The sequence below is a fragment of the Candida albicans genome, chromosome 1 (genome assembly GCF_000182965.3).
Source record: "Candida albicans SC5314 chromosome 1, complete sequence".
Lineage (NCBI taxonomy): Eukaryota > Fungi > Ascomycota > Pichiomycetes > Serinales > Debaryomycetaceae > Candida > Candida albicans.
This window is the reverse complement of record NC_032089.1, coordinates 2,620,752-2,645,276: the sequence shown is the minus strand read 5'-3', so window position 1 is coordinate 2,645,276 and position 24,525 is coordinate 2,620,752. Positions and strand designations below refer to the sequence as shown.

The 24,525-nt window shown below is 32.4% G+C and overlaps 11 protein-coding genes across 11 annotated transcripts; 5 read left to right on the top strand and 6 right to left on the bottom strand. All coding sequences in view use genetic code 12, as the record gives it.

Annotated features, from left to right (window-relative positions):
- Positions 1-387: 387 nt before the first annotated feature.
- Positions 388-1,743, top strand: CAALFM_C112090CA (uncharacterized protein; the record flags this gene model as incomplete). Its single annotated transcript, XM_711232.1, has 1 exon — positions 388-1,743. One exon carries the CDS (start codon positions 388-390, stop codon positions 1,741-1,743), a length of 1,356 nt encoding a protein of 451 aa, XP_716325.1.
- Positions 1,744-1,874: 131 nt separating this feature from the next.
- LCB4 (sphinganine kinase) lies at positions 1,875-3,467 on the bottom strand (the record flags this gene model as incomplete). The annotated part of the gene is made up of 1 exon (XM_711233.1): positions 1,875-3,467. The coding sequence occupies one exon, from the start codon at positions 3,465-3,467 to the stop codon at positions 1,875-1,877; it is 1,593 nt and encodes a 530-aa protein (XP_716326.1).
- Positions 3,468-4,258: 791 nt separating this feature from the next.
- On the top strand, positions 4,259-6,139 carry CAALFM_C112070CA (uncharacterized protein; the record flags this gene model as incomplete). Its single annotated transcript, XM_711234.2, has 1 exon — positions 4,259-6,139. The coding sequence occupies one exon, from the start codon at positions 4,259-4,261 to the stop codon at positions 6,137-6,139; it is 1,881 nt and encodes a 626-aa protein (XP_716327.2).
- A 151-nt stretch (positions 6,140-6,290) lies between these two features.
- On the top strand, positions 6,291-7,010 carry CAALFM_C112060CA (uncharacterized protein; the record flags this gene model as incomplete). The annotated part of the gene is made up of 1 exon (XM_711235.2): positions 6,291-7,010. One exon carries the CDS (start codon positions 6,291-6,293, stop codon positions 7,008-7,010), a length of 720 nt encoding a protein of 239 aa, XP_716328.2.
- A 102-nt stretch (positions 7,011-7,112) lies between these two features.
- On the bottom strand, positions 7,113-9,971 carry RPN2 (proteasome regulatory particle base subunit; the record flags this gene model as incomplete). The annotated part of the gene is made up of 1 exon (XM_711236.1): positions 7,113-9,971. The coding sequence occupies one exon, from the start codon at positions 9,969-9,971 to the stop codon at positions 7,113-7,115; it is 2,859 nt and encodes a 952-aa protein (XP_716329.1).
- A 440-nt stretch (positions 9,972-10,411) lies between these two features.
- On the bottom strand, positions 10,412-10,843 carry CAALFM_C112040WA (uncharacterized protein; the record flags this gene model as incomplete). The annotated part of the gene is made up of 1 exon (XM_711238.1): positions 10,412-10,843. The coding sequence occupies one exon, from the start codon at positions 10,841-10,843 to the stop codon at positions 10,412-10,414; it is 432 nt and encodes a 143-aa protein (XP_716331.1).
- Positions 10,844-11,022: 179 nt separating this feature from the next.
- SER33 (phosphoglycerate dehydrogenase) lies at positions 11,023-12,414 on the bottom strand (the record flags this gene model as incomplete). Its single annotated transcript, XM_711239.1, has 1 exon — positions 11,023-12,414. The coding sequence occupies one exon, from the start codon at positions 12,412-12,414 to the stop codon at positions 11,023-11,025; it is 1,392 nt and encodes a 463-aa protein (XP_716332.1).
- A 3,637-nt stretch (positions 12,415-16,051) lies between these two features.
- Positions 16,052-18,766, top strand: KIP4 (Kip4p; the record flags this gene model as incomplete). Its single annotated transcript, XM_711241.1, has 1 exon — positions 16,052-18,766. The coding sequence occupies one exon, from the start codon at positions 16,052-16,054 to the stop codon at positions 18,764-18,766; it is 2,715 nt and encodes a 904-aa protein (XP_716334.1).
- A 482-nt stretch (positions 18,767-19,248) lies between these two features.
- Positions 19,249-20,628, top strand: CAALFM_C112000CA (uncharacterized protein; the record flags this gene model as incomplete). Its single annotated transcript, XM_711242.1, has 1 exon — positions 19,249-20,628. One exon carries the CDS (start codon positions 19,249-19,251, stop codon positions 20,626-20,628), a length of 1,380 nt encoding a protein of 459 aa, XP_716335.1.
- A 245-nt stretch (positions 20,629-20,873) lies between these two features.
- On the bottom strand, positions 20,874-21,359 carry CAALFM_C111990WA (uncharacterized protein; the record flags this gene model as incomplete). The annotated part of the gene is made up of 1 exon (XM_711243.1): positions 20,874-21,359. One exon carries the CDS (start codon positions 21,357-21,359, stop codon positions 20,874-20,876), a length of 486 nt encoding a protein of 161 aa, XP_716336.1.
- Positions 21,360-23,906: 2,547 nt separating this feature from the next.
- On the bottom strand, positions 23,907-24,419 carry MED10 (mediator complex subunit; the record flags this gene model as incomplete). Its single annotated transcript, XM_711244.1, has 1 exon — positions 23,907-24,419. The coding sequence occupies one exon, from the start codon at positions 24,417-24,419 to the stop codon at positions 23,907-23,909; it is 513 nt and encodes a 170-aa protein (XP_716337.1).
- Between the last annotated feature and the right edge of the window lie 106 nt (positions 24,420-24,525).

The following is a 24,525-nucleotide window of genomic DNA, read 5'->3' as shown; positions in this document are numbered from 1 at the left end:
CTGGTTATTTTATGTTGCCTGAGTGTTGGTTATTTGTTTCTTCCTAATCCTATGTGGTGTCACTTAGTGGTCTGTTAGTTATTTAGTTTTATACAAGTATATTTAGTAATTATTTATTTATTTATTCATTTATTCATTGATTTTTCTAAAGAAATTTTGTTATGCGTAACACAAATGTATCAATTGTGTTTGTGTTTTACGATTAACTATCTCCTATTGTATCTTTTTTTTTTTGTTTGGGCTGTTGCTACTGATCTTTCCTTATTGTTTGTGAAATTTCTATTCCTCGAACACTTTCAACCTTTCATACAAATAAACCACTAATTCCCCAAAAATTTTATATTCTGTATTCAACTATTTAATCATCAATATTGTGCAATTACCACCATGGAAGAAACAATTGATAGAATTCCAAAATTGAAAAAGAACATCACTGAGTTGCGACCAGAGATTGTTGACAAGATGGAAAGAAGAGCTAACCTAAGTATACTGGACACTTTTGCATCTAGTAACATATATTCAGGAACCATTACTTCTGCTAAATCAATCAATGTCGTACGTTTTATTGATCAAAGTAAGGGCAACGATTCATTCCGCGATGGCAACGTTTTTTGCAACCAAGTAGAAGTTTTCAAATCAACAATTCAAAATGGTTTGCGTTCAATATGTGAATGTTTGAAAATAAATCCAGATGCACATATCTCAGAACAAGAAGTTGTTTGTGTTATTATAAGTGGTATTAAAGCTTTACAGTTGAAATATTCTCTGGAACTTAAAACCAATACTCAATTGAAAAATGATAATGAAACATTGATAATTGCTGTGAACAACCAAAAAGCTGATGCGGAACATATTGCCAATGAAAATAAAGAAATTAAAAGACAAAACCATGATATATATAAAACTGTCACAATGTTGGATCGGGAACTTGGTAATCATGAAATTGAAAGTGCAGCAAAAACGAAAGAATTACAAAGTCGAATTCTTGCTTTGAATAAAGAAGTGTTTCAAGTTAAAGAAGGAGAAGAAAAACAAAGGCTGGAAAACCTTAAATTATTACAGAATATAGCTGAGTTACAAAAACTTGAAACCAAAGTTAATGAGTTGACTAATGGAAACAAATCATTAGAAACAAAAAATACAACTTTGAAAAAACTTACCAAGGAGAAGGAAAATAAAATTGACAAATTATCTTCTCAATTGACATCCAGTAGATCTAAATATGCCAGTAAATTAAAATCTTTAGAACTGGAAACTGGGAAAACCATTGATTCCTTATTGGTAGAATTGAAATTGGTAAAAGATATTAATGAAAAATTGTTAGCCAAAGATGCGTCCACTATGGAAACTTTAAAGGGAGTTCTGACAACAACTTATGATTCCTTATATGATTGGTTATTTACCGATAGTTCTGCTAATTGCTATCTTGATAAAGTTTATGAAAATAGATATCTTTCATTACTAAATGTTCTTAAACAAACTAAAGATTCCAATGAAATTTATCATAATAGTATGCATTCATTGTTGATGCGTATTTGGACCAGTATGGAGAAATTGCAATATTTGCCTGCAGAAAACTTGGCTTTTTTTAGAGCTTTGATCAAGGAATTTTATCAGAGAAAATTATTGAAACAAGATGATCTTATTTTTATTAAAAAACTACTGGATGTATTTGATCTCTTGATGGAACTTATCAACGAGGAGGTGGTTATGAGTAGTAGACCTAGTAGAATTGTAAAATAATGTACAAGTATGTAACTAATTAGTAGCAGAAAATAATAAATCAAAAATTAAAACTAATATCTACAAAGTATCATCAATTAATTAAAGACGCCATAGCCATGTATACATGTTATATATTAGGATTTCTAGTTCTATTTGGTAAATGATGTTTCTACAAAGTTCCCATCCTGTAGTAATCCTGTCAACACACCTGGCAAAATCTCCACTTGAAAAGGTTCAAAAGGGAAATCTTCGCCATCAATAGATATGTAGTGTTTGCTATCATCTTTAATGTTTGGTATCAAACGATAACTCAAAACTTTTGTATGGTGCACTTTTTCATCATCAATATGTTTCCCACTTTCAACTGCCAATAATATCGATGTCAATTTCCACACTGAGTTATTGGAATCGGTGACAATCATGTCCATTGAACCATCGTTCGGTAGAGCAGCAGGGAAAAACTGAGTATCTGCAGACACGAATGGCATTTTGCCAACATACAAGATGTTCAAATTATGAGAAATTTCTTGAGGAATATGTCTCCAATCATTGGGGACAGGTTGATCTAAATCAGGGCTCGTTATTTGCAAGTTCTCTTCAGTGACAATGGGTAACTCGTTTTCAGTATCATTATTACTCAAGTAATCATTTACATGATTCAAAATCTCTGAATTATTATCGTACTTGTATTTCACAAATAGGTCACAAGGATATTTTGCCCCCGAGAACACTTTTTGTATCACTCCAAGTTCAAACCGTATAGGACCCAACCAACGTAAATGTTCTGTTCCAATATCAGAATCAGCAATAATACCGTAGCACTGACTTAAAAATGACAATTTCGTTATCTTTTCACTTCCTGTACCTTGGGTAATAGCCATCAAATCCAATTTTGTCTTATGAGCTTTCAACATATAAAGAGTTGCAACTGAAGCATTTTTACTACCATGTGTACTCAAACTCAACGCGTTCCCTGACCCACAAGGTAATTGAGTAACTGCAATTTTGTTGAATGCCAGTAAACCTTTATCTGGACGAAGATAGAAGCCATTGATAACTTCATGAGGTATCCCATCGCCAGAACAACAAACAATTATATCATAATCATTGACATCTAGCTCACGCGCAATCTCAGTGGCGTGTCCATGATATTTAGTTTCAAAATACGTAACATTAGCACGAGCCGCTTGTAATATTGGTAAGATTTTATTTTTGTAAATAGTTTTGGCGTGTCCTTGGCCGCCATGCGGGTTTATCAATACCAAAATAGAGGGCCGAATTATACTTTTCCCATATGATTCTGTTAAAATAAATTGAGCAAGGGAAGGGGGTATTTCCGGGCCACTTTCTATATCAACTTTTATTTTATCAATCTTCAAGTCGTGATTCAAATCCAGGAATGGTAAAGCATAGGTTATCTCTAATAAATTGGAGTTGCCAACTTCATCTGCTTCGTCGACACTACCTGCAATCGATTCTACGTTCAATATATTCTTAAATGGAATGAAATCTGATTCTGTTGTGTCAGGGGTTTTATAACATGCACTTAAAGTATCCAAAATCGATTCTTCATGTTTTGGTTGATGTTGTAAAGGTTGTCCGGATAAATAAATACCATTATCCGAGCTTAACTTAGCACTGACAATATCATTTTTGCGGTACAACAATCTATCTGTGGAAGATTTGATACTATCACTCATTTGCAAACCAGTTGCTTGAGGGGTAGAAGAAGAGGAAGACATTGTGAAGTGATTGAAAAATCAATAAAAGAAATAATAAAATGAAAGAAGATGGAATTGAAAAGAAAATATATATATTTAATTATGCAGAAATAAATTTCCGTGGGAAAAGGATTTGGAGACTAAAGTCTGTGGACAAGAAAAAATTAATCATAATAGTAAATTGATCTTTTTTTGCTTTGAGTACAACTTCACGTTTTATTCATAACAATCTTTTTAATGTTAGAACGCGCCCCATTGAAGATCTTTTCCTTGTTTCTCGGTTCGGTTCGATTTATTTTTTTCGGTTACTACCGTGATTATTAAGATTGTGATACCTATTGGCCTAGCTTAATTATCAATCCGAAATCTAATTATTCTAATAAAACATTAGAGTTGGGTTTGCAAGGCATAGTGCTGCTATAGTTATTCTAATTGTAAAGCAGGGAGTTAATTTTATTTTGTAAGTGATTATTATTGTAATTAACAATATATTCAGTTAGCAAAGAGTTGAACTTTTTTACAACCAAAATCATACCCAAAAAAGAGTAAAAAAAAACAACTCAAAGCTCCAATAAACAGAGCAACAGCTTAATCATTATCTTCTTGTCCAAATAGTTGGATTTATTCAATTTACCACTCTCCAAAGTACAAAATATTGTTGTAATTATTAATTGCAAGAATCAATAACGATTGATTACTAATTGAGTTTCCGCAAAAATAACAAAACACGTATAAAGAAAAAAAAAAATAACTGTGCTAAATAATGTAGCTCTTACCTCTAATAATTTGGCCCACTATCTCACACCAAGAGTATGACTGATTTCGACCAATCCACCAATTTTCTATTGGAATATTTCCCCAAGTTACCAGATGATATAATTTTACTAATAACAGAACAATTGCCCCTAGAATATGTAATCGACTGGTTAATCAAAATCCCGATTGTACAAGATATTGTGATTGGCACTTTATACAACCATAATGACCTCCAATTCTTGATATCTCCCACTAAACGACCATATATGAATCATATATCAGCTTTAAAATCAAAGTTAACAACGTTTAAAGGATATTATCAGATTAGTACTTTTATCAAAGAAAACTCTTCTCGATTTATTCCCAAAAAAGTATTACTCATGAGTGGTGGTGATTGGAGTGCTGTGGAAGAATTAATTACAAATTTTAAGTCTTGGTTAGTTCAAGTTGAATCTATTGAAATCGCATTGGAAAGTAATGAAATCACCCCTTCTGATCTCAAGTTATTACTAGAGTTCAATAATTTGACCAAGATCCATTTTTCGGCAGTTTCTTTAACCAAGTGCATACTGTTTTTGCAGAACAATAGTTTATTAATTGATCATCCAAGTTTGAATAATATTATATTTTTGAAACACGGTATTGTGAATTGGACTGGAATAAAGTTTCCTCGTAAACTTGAATCATTGGATTTGTCGTGGGAATCAAAAGTTGATATTACTACTGTCGAGGTTCCTGCCTCCTTGAATGAGTTATACTTTAATTTGGCAAATGTATCACAACTTGAAAATATCAAGTCACAAATTAGTAGCATCAATCTAACCACTTTAATGTTGACTCATGATGGACTCACGGAGATTAGTTTGAAGGCTTTGCCTTCCACTTTAACAACTTTAGACGTCTCAGAAAACCCAATTTCGAAAATAAGTGATGTTGAATTTGGATGGCCACAAAACTTGACTACCTTGTTATTAGACACAAACAATTTAACGAATGCTTCGGTAGCTGCTATCACTGAATGGCCAAAAAACTTGAAAACATTAAGGTTAAAATCAAGCAAATTAACTAATATTGCATGTTTAATAAACCTACCTGATTCCATAGAGATTTTAGATTTATCTTACAACAGATTTGAAACATTGTTGGTCAACAATAATGGCGATTTTTTTGTTTTCCCAAAAAATTTGAAATATTTGCAAATGGTTGGTTGCAATCTTTTGCCACCTCAAACAATTAAAAATTATATGGAATTCCCAGAAAATTTAGAAAAATTGAATTTGACTCATTGCTATTTACTGACATTGTTTTATTTTAAATTTCCAAATTCATTGGTTGAATTGGCTTTAAGTGGGAATGCAATTCAAGATTTGACCTCATATAACGATGTCAATAAGAATTGGACAGATTTGGTTAATTTGCAGGATCTAGATTTGTATTCAAATCGAATTGATACTCTTCAACAATGGGTTCCTCCAAATAGTTTGAGGAATCTTAATTTGGGATTCAATTTAATAGATGAACTTCCCAATAGTTGGCCATTATTCAATGATATGTTTAATAAGCAATTACAACTTGTTGATTTACGATTAAATGTTTGTTCCATTGAAAAAATAGCTGAAGAGTTGAATCTCCCTCCACAAATGAAAGTACTAGATCTTTCAAACAATTCACTAACTGGCCCCTTTTATCTACTGAGAAGTCTTAAACATTTATACGTGTTAAATTTAGCTGAAAATTCAATTGATGATATCAAGATCATTCATGAGGATGACGATCCTTGCAGATTATATCTTTTGAATCTTAGTTATAATCGTATATGTACAAAAACCCGAAATAAAGAAGCAATAGAGGCATTCTATGAAAAATTAGAGTTGGGATTAAACATCAAAATTAGGAATAAAAAATTTAAAGTGAATAGCTTACACCAGCTTCAATGATTAGTTATAGAGATTAGTTGTGTATGCTTCACAATCATCAGGTCCAGTTGTGCAATTTTTTTTTGGTATGCTGCTATACAAATTGGACTAACCGTACTATTTTTTTTAAAAGCTACCGATGTTGCTTCGAAAATGTGCTTGACCAGGGTATATGAAAATAGTCATCTTTACTATTATAACTACTGTCTTGGGATTAGAGATTTTGCCATATGTAGAGCCCACCATGATAGACACTGAGTTATTATTGACCTACAAATCTAATATGGTACAAGTTGATAAGTATAACGATATTAAGACGTCAGAACTAGACAACAACAAGGTCGTTCAAGTTATTTCGACCAGCTCATATATTTTCAGTGATGAAATTGTGGATAATATATTTAACCAACAATCCAAACCTGCCAAATCATCCACTAAATATATTGAGGTATCTTATGAAGATGCAATCAGTGTATCTCAATCTCAAATATGGGCGAGGTTTAAAAATTGTATACCTAATCATTCCCAGAATCGGGCAACTTATAAACAAGGATGGTCAATTGACTTGGGATCTGGTGGTAATGCAAGATTGGATTTCAGTAATTTTTTGGGTGGAATTGGTCCAGCATTTAAAAATGAATTAGTTGGTAGTTTCGGTATTGGTGGAAGTTTAACTTGTGAAATCAATGCTGGGAATCATTTACAAATTGCCGTGTTGGTGAAAAGTTTTACAGTAGATAAAGTTAAACAACGTGAAGTCAAATTTACAAAGTTTGGATTGAAAAATTCCAAAAAAAAGGGTTGGACGTTTTTCCCCAAGTTTGTATTGTTTGACAAAAAAAGCCTTGAGATTGCTTGTATTACAGACCCCAAATTCTTAGACTGCTCATAGAAACAAAAATAGATATGACATTTAATTAGATGCCTCTTTTTTTTTTCTGTTAAAAATCTTATATTTTATTATCATTTCAATCTATACATTCTGTAACAATATTTATTCATCATCTTGCAAATCTTCACCACTCAATGTAAATGGTTCAGGCACTGGTGCTTCGGTGATGTTCAATTGTCTGACTGTCTTGATAAACTCTACTTTCTCTTCTGGTTTGTTATCTTGCAATACCACTATACCACTAGACCCACGATACTTTCTTACTGGAACAAACCTATCGTCTTTAATAAAGGAAATAAAATTAGATTGCACCGGTAATACCCTAGACAAATTTGAAATTTTGTAAGGAGTTCTGGCGTAACGAACAGTCACTGGCTCATCTGAAACTGGTTGCTTCTTCGTTTCCTTCTTTTCATCGTCATTACTTTCTTTGGCATCAACTTTCGGTTTCGTTTCTTCGTCAACATCCATCTTATCTTCAGCTTTGATATCACCACCTTCTTTCTGAGATTGTTTCTTTTTGGCTCTAGTTTTAGCTTTAGCAGTTGTAGATAACACGGCTGTGGCCAATTTATCTGGCTGTTTCTCTTTGGCCTCTTCCACTTTTGGAGGATATTGGAAATATTCTGGATTGGCATGACAATTCAATTCAAATTTAGGTGCCTTCAAATCTTGACCTCTCACACCAATGATCGAAGTAGGAGCAAATGATAAAGATAAGAAATGAGCCAATGGGAACCAGTACCATGATTGCACAAATAATGTCAACCCAACAATTGCCTTTGTATTCAATGTGTTTGTTTGTGAATTTTCCAAATTTATAGTTGAGTTTCTGCCTCCGGCATCTATTATACCTTGTGCCAAAGTAGCACCGAATTTAGCCAATGCATCTTCGTGTTTGTTTTTAATAGTGTCAGCATATTGTTTAGTGAATTCTTTAACCTTTGGATAGATAAATTCATTTTGTTGAATTAAAATCATCGAACTGGCCATTAAAGCACCTTGCCTTACAAAGTCAACTGCATCTTTCGTCAATGGTTCCAAAACTTCAATTGCAGCAGGATAGGCTCTTCCAGCACAAGAAATACCTAGAGCTAAAGCAGTACCATATCTCACATGAGGGTTGTGGGATTGAGATAATAATTTAACAATTTGTGGTGCTGCTGTGTAATCACGAATAAGTAAGAATCCCAAACTCAAGACAGAAGCTCTTCTTACATCATCACTGGGATCAGAAACTGCAAAATGTAATAATTTCTTAATAGCATTGTTGTTTCCTGTACCAGCATAAGCTAAGGCGATAGTAAATGCACCCCCATATCTCAAAATCGACGATTCTTGGTTCATCAATTGGTCAATGATTTCATCGGCTTTTTCTTCACGGCCATAACTCAACAAGGCAATACCAATAGCTAATCCTCGAATAATATTTTCGTGTTGAGTTTCCAAGGCATAAGTTAACATATCCTTGATGGCTTCCTCATTTCCTGAACCCAACATTACTAATCCCATACCCAAAGCAGCAGCCTGTGACGAGATTGCTGAATCAGAGTACAAAACCACTTTCAAAGATTCGTAAAGACTTTCACTTTTTGAGCCCATACCGGCAACACCTGCACCTAAAGCTGCTCCATGCAATTGAATATCAATATCGTTGGATCCTGCGGCATTCCCGTTGTCGTCAATAAATGATTTCAAAGTTCCAATGACTTCTCTACCATGTCCAGCAAAGATCAATCCAAGGGCAAACAAGGAACCACCTTTGTTGTTGGCTGAACCAGATGATCCTGGCAAGTATGGTTTTAATATGGTACGTCCTTGTGATAAATTCCCTTTGTGAATAACACCCAATGCTGCAGTAGCAGAAAATTTAGACCAATTGGTTGCTCTACCAAGCCATTCCAAATTCTTTCTAAAGAATGAATCATCGGTAGTACCAGCATGCATGAAAGCATTGGCAAATGTGACTGCCGAATGGAAAATCGAACTTCTGCCATCTAATAAGTTCTTGGTTTTGTTCAAAATGGTGATATCAGCATTATTGTTTTTGAATAAAAATGTATTGTCCAAATCACAGGTTGGCACTCCAGACAATATATTCAAAATCTTCTTCAAGGTGCCATTTTCAGATTCCTTGGCGTTAGACAATTTTTCCATCACCAAGTCCAATAATTCTTGTGAAGCAGCATTAACTAAATCAAAGGCTGCTTGGTAAGCAATTAAATCTTCATTTTGGTTTATCAATTCTTGGAATAATTTGACAGCTAATTCAGAATCGTTCAATTGTACAATGATTTTAATGATTGTGAAAAAATCTTGATGCTTTTTCAAAGATAATAATAAAGATATCAAGGAGTTCAACACTTGTACTCTAAAATTAGTGTTGCTAACAGTATTATTTGAGCACACTAACACATAGTTGATCAAATTCAAAGCTTGTTCTTCATTGTTTTTTATTTGGTCTTGTAAAATCGATTCAACTAAATCTAATCGGTAACTTTCCAAGGCAACCCCTAATGATAATTTTACTTCATTGGCTTTCAAACATTTGTTCAACATTTTTTCGAAAATGGCTGTCAAACGAGGATCAATCTTTGTTGTTGAATCGTTGAATTTCTGTTGAGATAATGAATTGTACAAATTGATACATTGACTTACAATGGTTTCCATATATTGAGATTTTTCTTCCAAATTAAATTCATTGCCAGCATATAATGCATATTTAACGGCGGCGTCGAAATCTCCCAAATTGTAATAAACTTTCGATATGACCAAAGCGGCCAATTCTTTCCTGTCGAATGAATCATCTTCATATAATTCTTCCAATTCAGTGATATTATTGGCAATTTCAGCCCATAACTGATCAACAACTTGATTTAAAGATGATAAGGCATACGATTTTAAAGTTGAATCGGGTTCTCCCAATAATGCCAAATATGGTGCTGCAGATACCAATGCCATAGTTTACTTGTTATAACTTTATTTAAACTTGACAAAAAAAATAACAAAACAAAACTAATTAATTGGGAATACCAAATATGTAATATAAAATGTGGATCTAAAGTTGTTTCCAAGTCAAATAGAGTTGTCAAATTAGAAGGGAAGGAAAGGAAAAGAGAGAGAAAAAAAAAGTTGTTAACAAATTTTTGGTGTTGCCACCATATTTGATGAACGAGAATTTTGGTGAGTGAAAGAAAAGTTTCTTGCTTGGTTTGGTTGTTTGTTTTGTGGTTAGAAAACATTGGTGGTATTATATACAGGAATTGCAAAAAAACACCATCAAGAAGCAAACAGATTAGATTGATTATCGCTGAATGCTATACATAGTTGAATAAATATATATATTTCAATCAAGTATACAATACCGAAATGAGAGTATTTTTAAATTGAGGTAACACTTTTCAAGTCATGACGTTTCCATTATCTCTTTTGGATTGTTCAGTTGCAATATTGCTAGTTCTTTCTAATTCTGTTGATTGATCAAAATAAACAAACTTGTCATTACTATTGTCAAGCTTTTTTGAGATGATCAGAATTTTCTTACTTGCATTCAGTTTTACTTTTGATTTCTTGTAGAATTTCTTGAAACACCATTTTTGAATTACGGCGGCTAATTTCTGGCTCTTGCTATGGAGATTGTTGGCAATTTTAAATTTGTCTCCCATATTGTTTTGACTTGATGTACTTGTAGTAAAATCACTTCCATGAATGTCAAAAAATGAATCTCTTGAAGTAGAATGACTGACTGTAGTAAATCCTGTATCACCATCGTCTTCATCATCTAAATATGAGAATTCCAAAAGTAGAAACTGGTTATCAATGATATCTTGCATGTTGGTTCGGATTGACAATTCTGGAAGTCTAAGCGTTTAACTACTGAAGTATTAAAAAAGATGGAAGTCAAATCCTGTTTTCTGTTTTTTCTTCATAAACATATTATAATAAAAATTTTCTATAGACTAATAAAAAAAAGGCGCTAATTAATAAACAAGATTATACAGGTAACTCAAAATTAATACAACAAACGAGTAGCAATTTTATATGGAGTTTGTTCTAATTGTTCATATAATGACTGTATATCGCTGATATCAACATCAGAAATATCGGCCATTAAGTAAGCAATATCACCTTGAGAATCGGAGAATTGTTTCTCAATGTTATGATTGGATAAGATATTGTTGACAGTTTTCAACACACCAGGAACGTTTTGATGGATATATAATACTCTGACAACATTTTGTTGATCCAAATCTAATGGTCTCAATGAAACTTCTGGGAAGTTAACAGCACCTTGAGAGGCACCTTCGTTGATGTATTTGGTCAATGAATTACCAACTTCAATACCAATAGCAGATTGGGCTTCTTCGGTAGAACCACCAATGTGTGGAGTCAAAATCACATTTCTCAATGAACACAATTCACTGGCCCATTCATTCAAACTATCACTGAATAAACCTTCACCATTCTTTGCTGGTTCATGAGGGTAAACATCTAAAGCGGCACCAGCAATTTTTCCGGCTTTCATGGCTTGAACCAAAGCTGGGATATCAACAACAGTACCTCTAGAAGCATTTATAACGTAAGCACCATCTTTCATAGCGGCAAATTGTGGAGCACTCAACAAGTTCTTGGTTTCTGGAGTAGCTGGGACGTGCAAAGTAACGAAATCGGCTTTTTTCAACAATTCGTCCAAACTTTCAACTTGTTTCGAGTTACCTAAAGACATAATGGTCATGACATCATAATAGATAACATTCATACCCATAGCTTCAGCCAAGACAGATAATTGGGAACCAATGTGACCATAACCTACAATACCCAAAGTTTTACCTCTGATTTCCCAACATTTGGCACTGACTTTATTCCAAGTACCAGTGTGCAATTCGATTGAACGATCACCCAATTGTCTAGCCAAAGTAATGATTTCAGCAATGACTAATTCAGCAACTGATCTAGAATTTGAAAATGGAGAGTTGAAAACAGCGATACCTGATTTGGCAGCAAATTCCAAATCAACTTGATTGGTACCAATACAGAAACAACCAATAACCACCAAGTTTTTAGCAGCTTTAAGGATTTTTTCTGTTAATTTAGTCTTTGATCTAATACCAATGGCATGAACATCTTTGATTTTCTCTAATAATTCATCTTCGGGTAATGATGATTTATAAAATTCAACTTGGTAACCTTGGTTTTTGAAAATATTTATGGCAGTTTGGTTAACATTTTCCAATAATAAAATTTTGATATCACCAGTTTTGAAAGGTTTCAAAGCTTTAGCTGGCTTGCTTGGAACATATTGACTCAAGAATGATTGAGTTGGTGATGTAGAAACAGCATTTGGAGATCCTGATAAATTCAAGGCTTGTTGGAATGAGTTGACAATTTGTTGAGGAGATGACATTGTTGTATAGTGTTATTCAAAAAGAATCAAACAAAAAATATTGATACTAATTTGTTAGAAATTGAATTGACTTATTGAAGAAAAGAATGATAGAAAAAGTATGAAAAATTATATTACAACAATCATCGATCAATTTCTCATCCAATTTTGATTTTTTTTCTCCTGTCATATTAACTATGAAATGACTAATTAACGTGTTGCCCCCCCTCGTAAACGCTTCTTTACAATGATATCACGTGATATCTGGTGATTTCTTGATGAAAATTTTTTCTTCATTAATTTATTATTAATTAATTTGGCAACATGTGTCAAGTCTGATTGTAGTTTGCTATTTCATTAGTACCTTTAGATGGTTAATAAATGGTGATGTAGCTAGTTAAGGTTTCAATCAGTTTGGTATGTGGCTGCAAAGATATTGATTAGATAAAGAAAAATACTGATATTAGACTCTGGATGGGAGATGACTACTGCAGATTTTTGACTTCTTCAAATTTGAAAAAATAAAAAAATATGAACACGTGATATTATGTAAGCAGAAAAACAATATTTTGTTTGATAGTACACGTCCTTTTCTTTCACTATTGAATTAGACGACGATAATGACATTGAAGTAAACACAAAATTTATGTTTCCCCTTTTTTTTTTCAAGGGCATGTTTCTCTTGTATTTCGATGATCTACTTGTACTTAATTTCAAGGGATGAGGTACTATTTTGAAAAAGGAAGAATGAAAAGAGAAAGTGAGAATTCGTTCTTGTTTTAAATGCAACCAATAAACAAGCTTAAAAAAACGCGTAAAATAAACCAAAGTTGTAGGCTCAATGAAAAACTCGGAAATTGTTGGGGTGTTAACCGCAAGATTGCCAATTAGAAAATAAAAAAATATTGCAAAGCACTTAATATAGAGTTTCATAAGAAAATGCTACTATTATGATGAAAGTCTGGCCTAAGATCGACATTAATAAAAACAAGAAGAAGATGAAAGAATCACTTCATATTTCAAAAAAGAAATCTTGGTTTAATAGGCTCACATATAAGATTCGTTAATAATGGAAAATAAATTATTGCTGTGGTATGTACGCAAAAAATAACAAATGAAAAATCTCATGACGATGACGGGAATTCGCCCTGACAACGCTAAAAGCCAACAATGAACAAAACAAAAAAAACAACAAGAGAGTGAAAGGGTTGAAACGTTACCTACTTGATTGCCTTGTCCTAAAAGACAAAGCCACGAGATGTTAGTTGCTCATCTAACAATCGAATTAATTTGGTGGTTATTGTTTGAGGTTGTTCGTTATTGTAAAGGTGAGAAAAAAGAGAACAGATAACTAAAACATATTTTAGTGGTGGTATTGTTGTTGTTGGGTGTTTGATTTTTAGAAGGAGGAGATAAAACAGTAATAATTCAACTGTTTTTCGTTATTTGAAACTTTGACATTGGAACAGTATCGAAATAGGAAATTATCTTAACAAAAAAAGCTAATTCTGATTTGATTTCTTGAATAGGTGTTTGTCCTTTGTATTTCATTGTAAATTTATCAAGCCATGAACTGACTAAATTTAAACTAGTTCCAAAATAATAAGCCTAAAAACCGAGTACAATAGCAACAGAAAGTATTTTTTATTGGTGATCCTTAATTATGCATATACTAAACGCACAAGCAAATAAGCCCATACGTTTAATTAATTAGATTATCAAGGGTTTGTTGTTTTTTTTTTTTTCGCTGTTTTGTAACCTCTACAGATTCATCGGTTTGGAAAACTTGTACATTAAGTAGGTACTTCTATTTAAAGCATAGACGAAGCATCGGTAGCCAGCAACTTCGATTAGAGAAACCTTGTTAGTCATTGGAGATACTACGTCTATAGAAACAGAATAAATCATATTCAACAAAATTCAATACCAAAATAATAAAAGTATAATTAACCAACACAAACCAATTGTTCAGAATAGTATTTGTGAGTCTTTTAAAGTTTGGACATTTTATTTGATTGGTCCCCTCAAGTTTCTTCCAGTTTATTTTTTTATTTCCACAAACTTCTTCTTTGGTGTCTTATTTGTAGGTTGTCAAAACCCCTACAAATTTTCCAACTCTTTATCCACCACTTCTTTTTTTTTTCATTTAATTGGTGTTGCAAAAAAGTGTTGATTTCATTTGTTTTAAAAAAACAATCAATACTTCATTTGACAAGGCGACAAACTCGACTGATTTAGTCACAAACCCAACAACTTATCAAACTAATTGCTTTTTCTTCCTACCACCATCAGAAGCATCTAGAATATTTTGTGGTTGTAAAAGCAAGTTCTTTTTTTTTTGTTTTACACGCGTGTATTTTTCCACTTCAAACTAGTTTGTGTGCATCTAATAAACTACATTCCCTGTATTATCTCCACCCCCCCTTAATTTAAGCCAGGCTATATCTTGGCACTACTTGATTACTGAATATTCCTATAGTAAGTGAATAATAGTTACTACAAGTTGGGTATTGGGTTGGTGTGGCACTAAACTATAACTAATCGATTAGCACATCATCTCAATCTTACTACCACCAAAGAAAAAAACAGAGCTCATAATCTTTGTGTTACACGAAGCGGTTTAAAAAAAATTATTATTATTATTTTTCGTTTTATCTCAAAGTCAACCCAAAACGAGAAAACGAGAGAACGAGAAGTAAAGCAGAAAGGCAAAGAATTCCTTTTTAAAACAAGCCAAATTGATAAACAATAACAACAACTACGACATCAGTATAATTGAAGACAACTAGGGAATTTATATATATATAAGTATCCCATCGCTATTCATTCAATTTGGTTAATCCCCCTCGAGAGTCTAAGTTTTAGTTTTTTTTTCATACAACCTCAATCCTTTGTTTTTTTCTTGTGCTTCAATCGAGTTAGGTTTTTTTATCTCATCCTTCACATTTGAAATATTATAACTGTAATACTGTGGTAGAGTGATAAATTCGGGATTGCCAGCAAATACCAGCATATTGATTACAACAGGTGAAGGAATACCAATTGTTCACATTACCAAAAAGACGATTACACAAAGATAAATTTAAACTATAAAGAGACAGAAACAATAGTTGTAAACAAAACAACAATAATTTTTTTGGGCGGGACAGTCGCACAATTTACACGAAAAAGAGAAAACAAAAGAAACATTCAAAACTGAGAGAAGAAGAAAAGAAGAGAAAATTATTTTTGGTAAGATTGCATATTGTTTTCTTTTTTCCCATACAACAACACCACCACCACCAAAAATTTATATTAATATAATCCAGAATCTTCTGGATTTCAATAACTTTATAAAACACTCAAGTGTACTTAGTTTATAAACTTGTGGTGATTTTCCTGATTTTTTTCTTTTTATTCCTTCAATTTTTGTTCTTTCCAGTATATATAATTTACAAAAGTCTTTCCCACATCCAATTTTTTCCCCTTACTGAAGTTCGTGTTTTTTGTTTTGTTTTTTTTTTTTTTTTCTATCAACTCATCCATTTCAAAAGTATTGGTTTTCAACGGGATTTCGCAACAAGAATTTCAAAAGCCATTGTTTCATCAACAAAATTTTCAGCCTAGTCATTAAAACGGCAAGTCTACCACTAAAAATAAGAATCCATTTGATCTAATTATGTCTAGTGTACATTCAAAATCATTTGATGGGGATCTTACTTCACATAGAAGTGTCGAATATTATGATGATTCCATGAATAGTTCTGGGCTGCCATTCAATTTCTTGGCTCCATCACAAGTCAGAGGATCTACATTTATAATGGATTCTAATATCTCCACTATCAACAACATCAAAGTTATTTGTCGATTTCGACCTGAAAATGAAAAGGAACTACAAAAGGGTAAACTGATTGTTGAATTTCCAAACACTCAAACTGTGACATTATATGGAAAGGATTACACAACCCATTATTCTTTTGACAGAGTATTTTCCCCTGAAGCAAGTCAATTAGATATCTACCAATTCTCCATTGCCGAAACAGTCGATGATTTAATAAATGGTTACAATGGTACTGTCTTGGCCTATGGTCAGACTGGTTCAGGTAAATCGTATACCATGTTGGGTGGACCACAATTACTGGATCCTAATTCCAAAGGTATTATACCTAGAATATCCCATGAAATATTTGAGAGAATTTCGGCAAATGAAGCCGTGTCGTCAGAGGTGGAATATTCTGTGTGTGTTTCGTTTATGGAAATTCATATGGAACAAATTCGAGATTTAATCGATGTTGTCAACAATGAATTTGATCATAAATTCACTATACATGAAGACAAACTGAATGGTATATATGTGAAGGGGCTAGCTACAAGACTGGTTACTAATGAATTGGAGCTATTAAATATTCTTTCTGAAGGGTTAAAGTACCGTTCCATATCATCTACTCAAATGAATGAAGAAAGTTCGCGGTCACACACAATTTTCCAAGTTAAATTAACTCAAAAGCATATGGAGACTGAAGTGATTAAACGATCAAACTTGTTTCTTGTTGATCTTGCCGGTAGTGAAAAAGTTGACAAAACTGGTGCTCAGGGGCAAACTTTAGAAGAAGCAAAGAAAATTAATTCTTCATTATCAGCATTGGGTAATGTGATCAATGCCTTAACTGATGGCAAATCAACTCATATCCCCTATAGAGATTCCAAATTGACACGTATTCTACAGGAATCCATTGGTGGTAATTCAAGAACCTCGTTAATCATCAATTGTTCACCATCTTCGTTCAATGAGTTGGAAACGTTGTCGACACTTCGATTTGGTACCAGAGCTAAATCAATTAAGAATAGTGCTCATGTAAACACTGAATTGAGTACAGCATCTTTGAAGAATCGAATTACTCAATTAGAGAAGATGAATCAAAGTAATCAATCTTATATCAAGCAATTGGAAGATGAATTATCATCGTACCGTTCAGAACCTCATTCATCACCACTGATGTTCTCCATGATGAGAAATAGTACTGCTACCACAACTAGTATTGCCACGTCTTTGGCCACTAAACCCAGCAACTTCCAATCTCGGTTACCAATACCATCTACCGCGTCAATTATATCGTCACCACCGCCTAGTCTTGCGAGAAATAGTCACATGAGCGATGAATTAGATCGTCGTGATAAGAAAATTGAAGAATTAGAAAATGTGATATTGAATTTGAAGATGCAAAATTTGAAAACATCACATCAAGAAGAAAGTAAATTGTTTTCATTGGAAAATTCTTTACAGAATATTACTAATAAATTGAATGAAGTTGAATTGGTTAACATTAATTTGAGAAAGCATTTGTTGATCAGTGAAAAAATTATTGAGAGTAGAGACAATAAAATCAATAAATTGAAATTATCATTAAAGGAACAACAATTATTGATTTCACGTGAGACGCTAGGGTTCAGAAATAGATTAGGAGAAATTCAAATGAAATTAGAAGATTTGAATAAATATAAAGAAGAGGAAATGAGTATTAAACGAGAAACTTTATTATTACAACGCCAACAAAGTATTGGTGGAGTCAGCAGTGCTGGCACTGGTACTGGGTTTGGAGGTGGACTTGATATTATGCAAAGATCTGGTACAACTTCTACAGATGACATTCAAAGTATCTCAGCATTTAAACCTGATCCAGAGTTAATTGACAACATGTATGATGATGATAGAAGAGAAGTAGAAGAAGGTAACCAACCTCATCACCAATATCAACAACAACAACAGCAGCATCAACAACAGCAAGAAGAACACTTTGATGGCGGTAGTCATAACCATGATGGTGATGATGAACAAGAAGAAGAAGGTGGAGAAGATCATTCTAATACTTTGATCAATAGAAGTTCTGATAGTCAAATCTCCAAAAATGGATCTTTGAGATTGGCTAATGATATAGATAAAGAATCACTTCAAGAAGGCTTCTCAATTTATTCCTCCAAAAAATTAGATGACGAATACGAAGGTAAACCACCACAACAACCACAACAAAGATTGGCTGCTAGTGCTAGTTTTGGCAATTACAAAAATGGACATAATGGGATCTTGAATTTTCAACAAGAATATCTTTCCATCAATGAATTTTTAAAAGAAAGTAGAAGAAGATCATTAATGATGGCTAATCCAGCTACAAATTTCACCCCATCCACTATTCCATCACCAGCACAACAACCTCGTGTATTGTCAGACGTCGATAGTTCAGATACTTCAGGGATGTTTGGTAGTGGTGATGCTGCTGGTTCCATGACACCATCATCAAAATCACAGAAACATAGACGTAATCATAGTTCCAGTGGTGGGTTAAATTTGAAAATTGTGAAACCATTGAAATCAGCTGCTTCATTGGGGATTTTCTAAATGAAAGAAACTAAGGGTTTGAGTTTGAAGTTGAAGAATAAATATTAATGGTATTGGGATTGGTTCTTTTTTTTGTATTGTAAAGAAAGGCTTGCTTGCTTGTTTGCTTGGTTGCTTGTTTGATTTGATTTGTTAGTTTAGTTTGAATTTTTTTTGTTTCTTATTTCTTTTCTTGTTTGATAGTTATCAAATGTGTTTCATTAGAATACTGTTTCTTTATCCCTTATTATTATTATATATATGTCTAAATAAATAGATTGATTAGGGTTTGTTCTTTCATATTTATCTTACAGTTGTTAACATTGTTTGTAATTCTGAATAGTAGTAGTTTAGTGTTCGTGATTGTGACGAGATTCTTTTTTTTGCAACACATACACCCATTTAAATATTCAACACCCAATACTTCTTGGTGTATCCTTTGCAAAAGCTGTATAAAGTGCAAGAAGCAAAGTCATTAAAAGGGTTTTAATGCAAATATAATTATGAGAGTGGCGTTATTGGTGTTGTTGGAGCTTGTTGTTTTCTGTTCAAGTGTCCAAATAACACCAATTCATGTCGTTAATTATAGCTATCAATCAAGTATAAGGGACATTGTAAAAAGTAATGCTAGGAATGTCAATGTCTTCGATGATAACAACGATAAATTATATAACTTACTACAAAGTATAAAGCAAGAAACAATTCAATATTTTACAATTGTTGATAAGTTCAATAGCGAGAATAATAATCGAGAATTATTCATTTGTCGGTATTTTTTGAATCAAGAACATTTTTTGAAATCAGTTTATTTACATCAATTAATGACAACTACAAGTTTTGGTGTTGCAAACAATGATATCAATAATGATCATCCTACAACAATTAGTAAGGAAAAACTTTCCAACCTTGATGCAGATCTCAACAAAGTGATTACAACCACTGCAAACACAAATTCAGATACACATAGTATCAATAAGATTTCGAATACCATTATTCGTTTCAATGAAACTAATTCTACATTTTTCATAATTACAGATCCCAATGGTGATTTTATATCCGACTCCATTGAATTGATTGAAGTTGATTTTGGTGATTATAACTATTTATCATCTAATTATAATGAGTCCAAATTGATAAATACCAATTCTACTAACGATAATACTATCAATAACAAATTTAATCCCAATAACAATGAAACCGATGGCACTTTTAGCAAAACTATCAACTATGGTTTTAATTTCGGTAACAAGAATGCAATTCCGTTGAGTGGTTGTTTAAAAATGAAAAATACTACTTCTTTTTCGATAACCATACTAAAATCAAAAGGTAAATCAGGACAAATATTATCAACACCATTGAATTTTTTCATTGGTGGTAATTTCTTGTTGTTATTAGGAATAAACATTGATTTAGGGTTGAATGGAATTAATTTGAGCAGATATCGAAGTCATACCATTACTTGTCGTGGTGGTACTGCTTCTGTTGCTGCTGCTGGAATTGACTTTGGTGATAAACTCATAAACAAACCTGATAGAATAGAAGGTGAAATAATACAAATCTTACAACCATTCAATAAGAATATTATATCATTACCAAAATCAAAATATCGCTTAATTAAAATTGAAAAAAACCTTATTCATCAACAAAATCTTGCCACTAATTTCAAGAAACTTCATAAACATATATCATTTAAAAAGAACAAGTCAACGGCCAAAAGTTTTGTTAAGTATGAATTCAATTATGTAACTCCTTGGAAGAAATTGTTCACCAATGGATTTAAAAAAGATTTAGGAATAATTTTGTACCTTGATGACGATGGTGCTAACAATAATATTCCTTATTGTGAATCAAGACCTGAATATTTACAATGTAATGTGTTTTAAAAACAAAAATACTGGAGTTTATATTGTACATATTTCTATGTATATTCTAGATTAAAACCAGGGTAAAGAGACAAACAAATTAATAAAACACGATTGGTATATTTCAAACTAGAAAATACCAAAGAAATAAAACAAAAAAATAAAAAGATCAAACATTCATAAGTATTAAGATTATTTTTAGTTTCAAATTAAAATCATAAATTGATGTTTAATTCAAAACCTTAGGTATTCTTTTTTTTTTTGCTTTACACTTCGCAAAAGGCTGTATATAACACCACTAATTCAAGAGCAGCAGTTTGACCATCATCCAATACTGTATGGGTATATTTGGTTGAAGTGGAATAAACACCTTCTGGAACTTCAACTTTAATTTCTGTAAAGAAACCAGTTGGTGAGGATTCACTATTATCACTTGTTGCTGTTGTTGAAGAAGATGGTTTGTTGCTGTTATCATCACTACTTGAGGGATCAGCTGATGGCTTAGTAGTAGGTGTAGTTCCTTGTAACACGGCCGGATTGGTGACAGTACTGGCAAGAACAGTGGTAGTTGTTAATTTACCATTGTCATCGGTATAAATATATTCAGTGGCATAAATATCTTCTTGTAATCCAACGGTAGTGGTAGCAGTGACATAAGGTGTAGTGGTAATAGTAGTAGTTACATCATCGGCTGATCTGGCTAATCCAAATAATGATAATAAAACGAGGGAATAAATTTTAGAACTAAGCATTATGTAGGAGTGGTAGTTGTAGATTTATTGGGACCAAATAGTAGGATTAAGGAAAGTGATGGGAGAGTGGGTGCGAAAACTGAATGAATTTTTGATAATGAATACAATTTAGAAAGAAAGAGGAAAACAACCAGAATTATTTAAGAATTATATACTATTGGAGGATTATAGCTTTTATTTATATTTTACAACTGGCCTGATAGTCATAGTTAACACTCATATCGAAAATTGTAATAAAATAGAACAACAATTAAATTAGACTAAACAAGCAACAAGAAAAAAACGTACAAGCAATTCAAGCAGAAATAGAAAGAACCATCATCATGATCAAATCACAAAATAGAAAAAACAATGTAATATCTAAAACTAAGACTAAAAAATGGAAAAAGAAACACCGAAAATTCAACCATAAGAGTTTACAATAATTCAGTTTTCAAAGGGGGGGAGGAGGAGGGAGAGAAAACAAGAGAAATGCAAGTAAAGTAGGCGATTGAATACAATAAATAAAAACCACATTTCTAGATTATTTTTACTGGCTAGTCTTTATTGTTTAATTTCAATTTTAGCGATTCAATTGCGTAAAGTCGTATTGTTGTAGATTTTTGTTATTGTCGTTGTAATAATTGGTGGTGTTGTAGTTTTTTAGTTTGCGTTACAAAACCAAATTAGAAAATTGCATCGCGGTTTGAACAACCACCCAATCTAAAATTCAAAAATTGTATGAAGAACGTTAATGCAAATTCAAACACAAAGAACTAAAAACCAAAGAAGAAAATCATACGAATTGGAAGCACTTTGTTCATTATTTTCGTATATCTGGTGATGATAGTATAGGAGATAGGATTTTATAAAATGTTGAGAGTTTGACAATAATAATACTTCAACGGAATTAAGACAGTGATTATAATATTCATTAATGACATTTATTATTATTGGTGTTGAACAGATATAATATTAACAACAGTATGCTTGTTAAATATAATTTTAAATCCAATAAAGTACTTACACCAAGTAGCTAGCTCAACAAGATCTGGATATTGAATCTGATTATTATGAGGAGAATATATTGTTTAACTCGTGGTGCGTCTTCTCGGTATCTGGCTATTACCTAATTGGGTTTTAGCACGTACATATTTTTACCGGGCAGTTCCAATTACATCTTTTTGTGTGTGCATACAATAAAACTAAATCTATTTCTACTATGTTAGATGCTAGTTATTGCGTTTTTCGGGGAGATGCATGTTGTTATTGAATCTGGTGTATAATCGAAGAAATGATAATTGCGTAAAAAACTCTAACCCGAAAACAACGAAAAAATCACCCAATTTGGTTCAATCTAAGAATTGTAAACTAATCTTTTTAATGTGAAAGTATACAAACAGGTTTAATAGTAGTTTAAACTTTTATTGATTTAGCTAAATGGTCAAGGATGATTGCTACATTCAAAATAATGGGAAAGAATCATAATAGTTGATGTTTGTAGGTAGGCGCGGCCTTGTGTTCAAATTGATTTGATTTGACCAGCCCACTTTTTTTTCTTGAACAATCAGAGGCTCTTGTTTTTTTATTTAGGTCCGTTCACTACTACTACCATATTCATTGCAACCAGACAATATATAATATTACATGAATTGATTTTCCCATTACCAGTTCTTCATATTACATCAAATCAAATCAAATTATTGTAGATCGTTAATACATCAAATCTTTGACAAGATGGACGATCTTATGCATAATTGTTGTTACATAAAATAAGATACGGAATGTAAAAAATAACTATGTCTACGCAACACCACAAAGTTCCATAAACAAACACGAACACAACTTCAATTCTCTAGTAATAAGTAACCAGAAATTTTGGTTATGAGATCTACTCCGAATAACGGCACTATTGTTCAGCCAAGATTCGTTTTTTTCTTCTCACTTCCTTATAGGTAAAGTTTTGGCCAATTCAGTTGATGGTTATGCAGCAACATATCTCCTAACCAATTTGAAAACTAATAAATGTAAACGCTCCAAACCCGTTTCATTTCCAAAGATTTTTATGGTTATAAGATTGGGGTTTTCTAACTTTTCAGTGTTATAACTACAAAAACTGAGTTGTGGATATTGAGCTTTACGTTAGTGTGACAATGAATAGTTTATTATTGAACGATTCATTTTGCTAAAGAATTGTACTATTTAACTATATTTCAATCAATCACCACAAAATGTTTAAAACAAATGCTTACATAGTATCTGATAGTTGTTGTGAAATTGATGGCAATTTACCAAATCTACAACAAAAGTGAATCCTGTTTTCGTTCCTCAATTTATAGCCACCCAAAATCCCTGTTCAATTGAAAATCTAAACTATACAGCCTTAGTTGCGTTCTCCATTTTAATTCTACCTTTGTATTTTCAGGGGTTGGGTCGTTTTTCCATCTCTATTGAACTGTTGTTAGTTGAATTGACAGCAATTCCTTACTGTAAAATTCCTATCCTCCCAATGAATTAAAGGGTCGCCGAATTATTTGTCCGCAAATTTTTTTCTATTCCTTGCCCACATTAACTATTGTTATTATTAGCAGTGTCTGTGATCACACTAGCGGTGTGACTACTATTATCATTGGTTCGGTTAATTATATCGTCAACACCTTTTTCCAATTGAGGAAACTCTTGTTTCAACTTATCACCAAAAACATCACGTAGTTTTTTAAACCCCAACATTTTCCCTTTTAATCGAGCATTACTTTTAGCATTAACTTCAATAAATTCCCTAGTATATATATCGGGGTTTCTTCCATCTTCAATATATGAAATCACATCAATGGGTATAAGAAATTGCTTTAAATTTGTATTAGCATCATTAGGATCATTGGCTGTGGTTGATGTTTGAGATAATTGCAGAATCAATTGATTTAATTTATTCATTAACGCTTGATTGGATTGTGGAGTTCCTTGATTATCATGGACTAATACTCCTAATTCTATAAATGATTCAATCAAATTAGCAACATTATCTGCAGATTTGATCAAGGGTTCATTTGCTGGTGTAGATGGTAAAGCTCCTGTAGTCATTTATGAGTCAATATGTAGATAGCTAGAAAAAAGAAAAGTTGTTATTCAAGTTCAGATGGTTTGTAACTATCTATAATTCCTTAAACTGCTGGTGTTTATCAGTGTT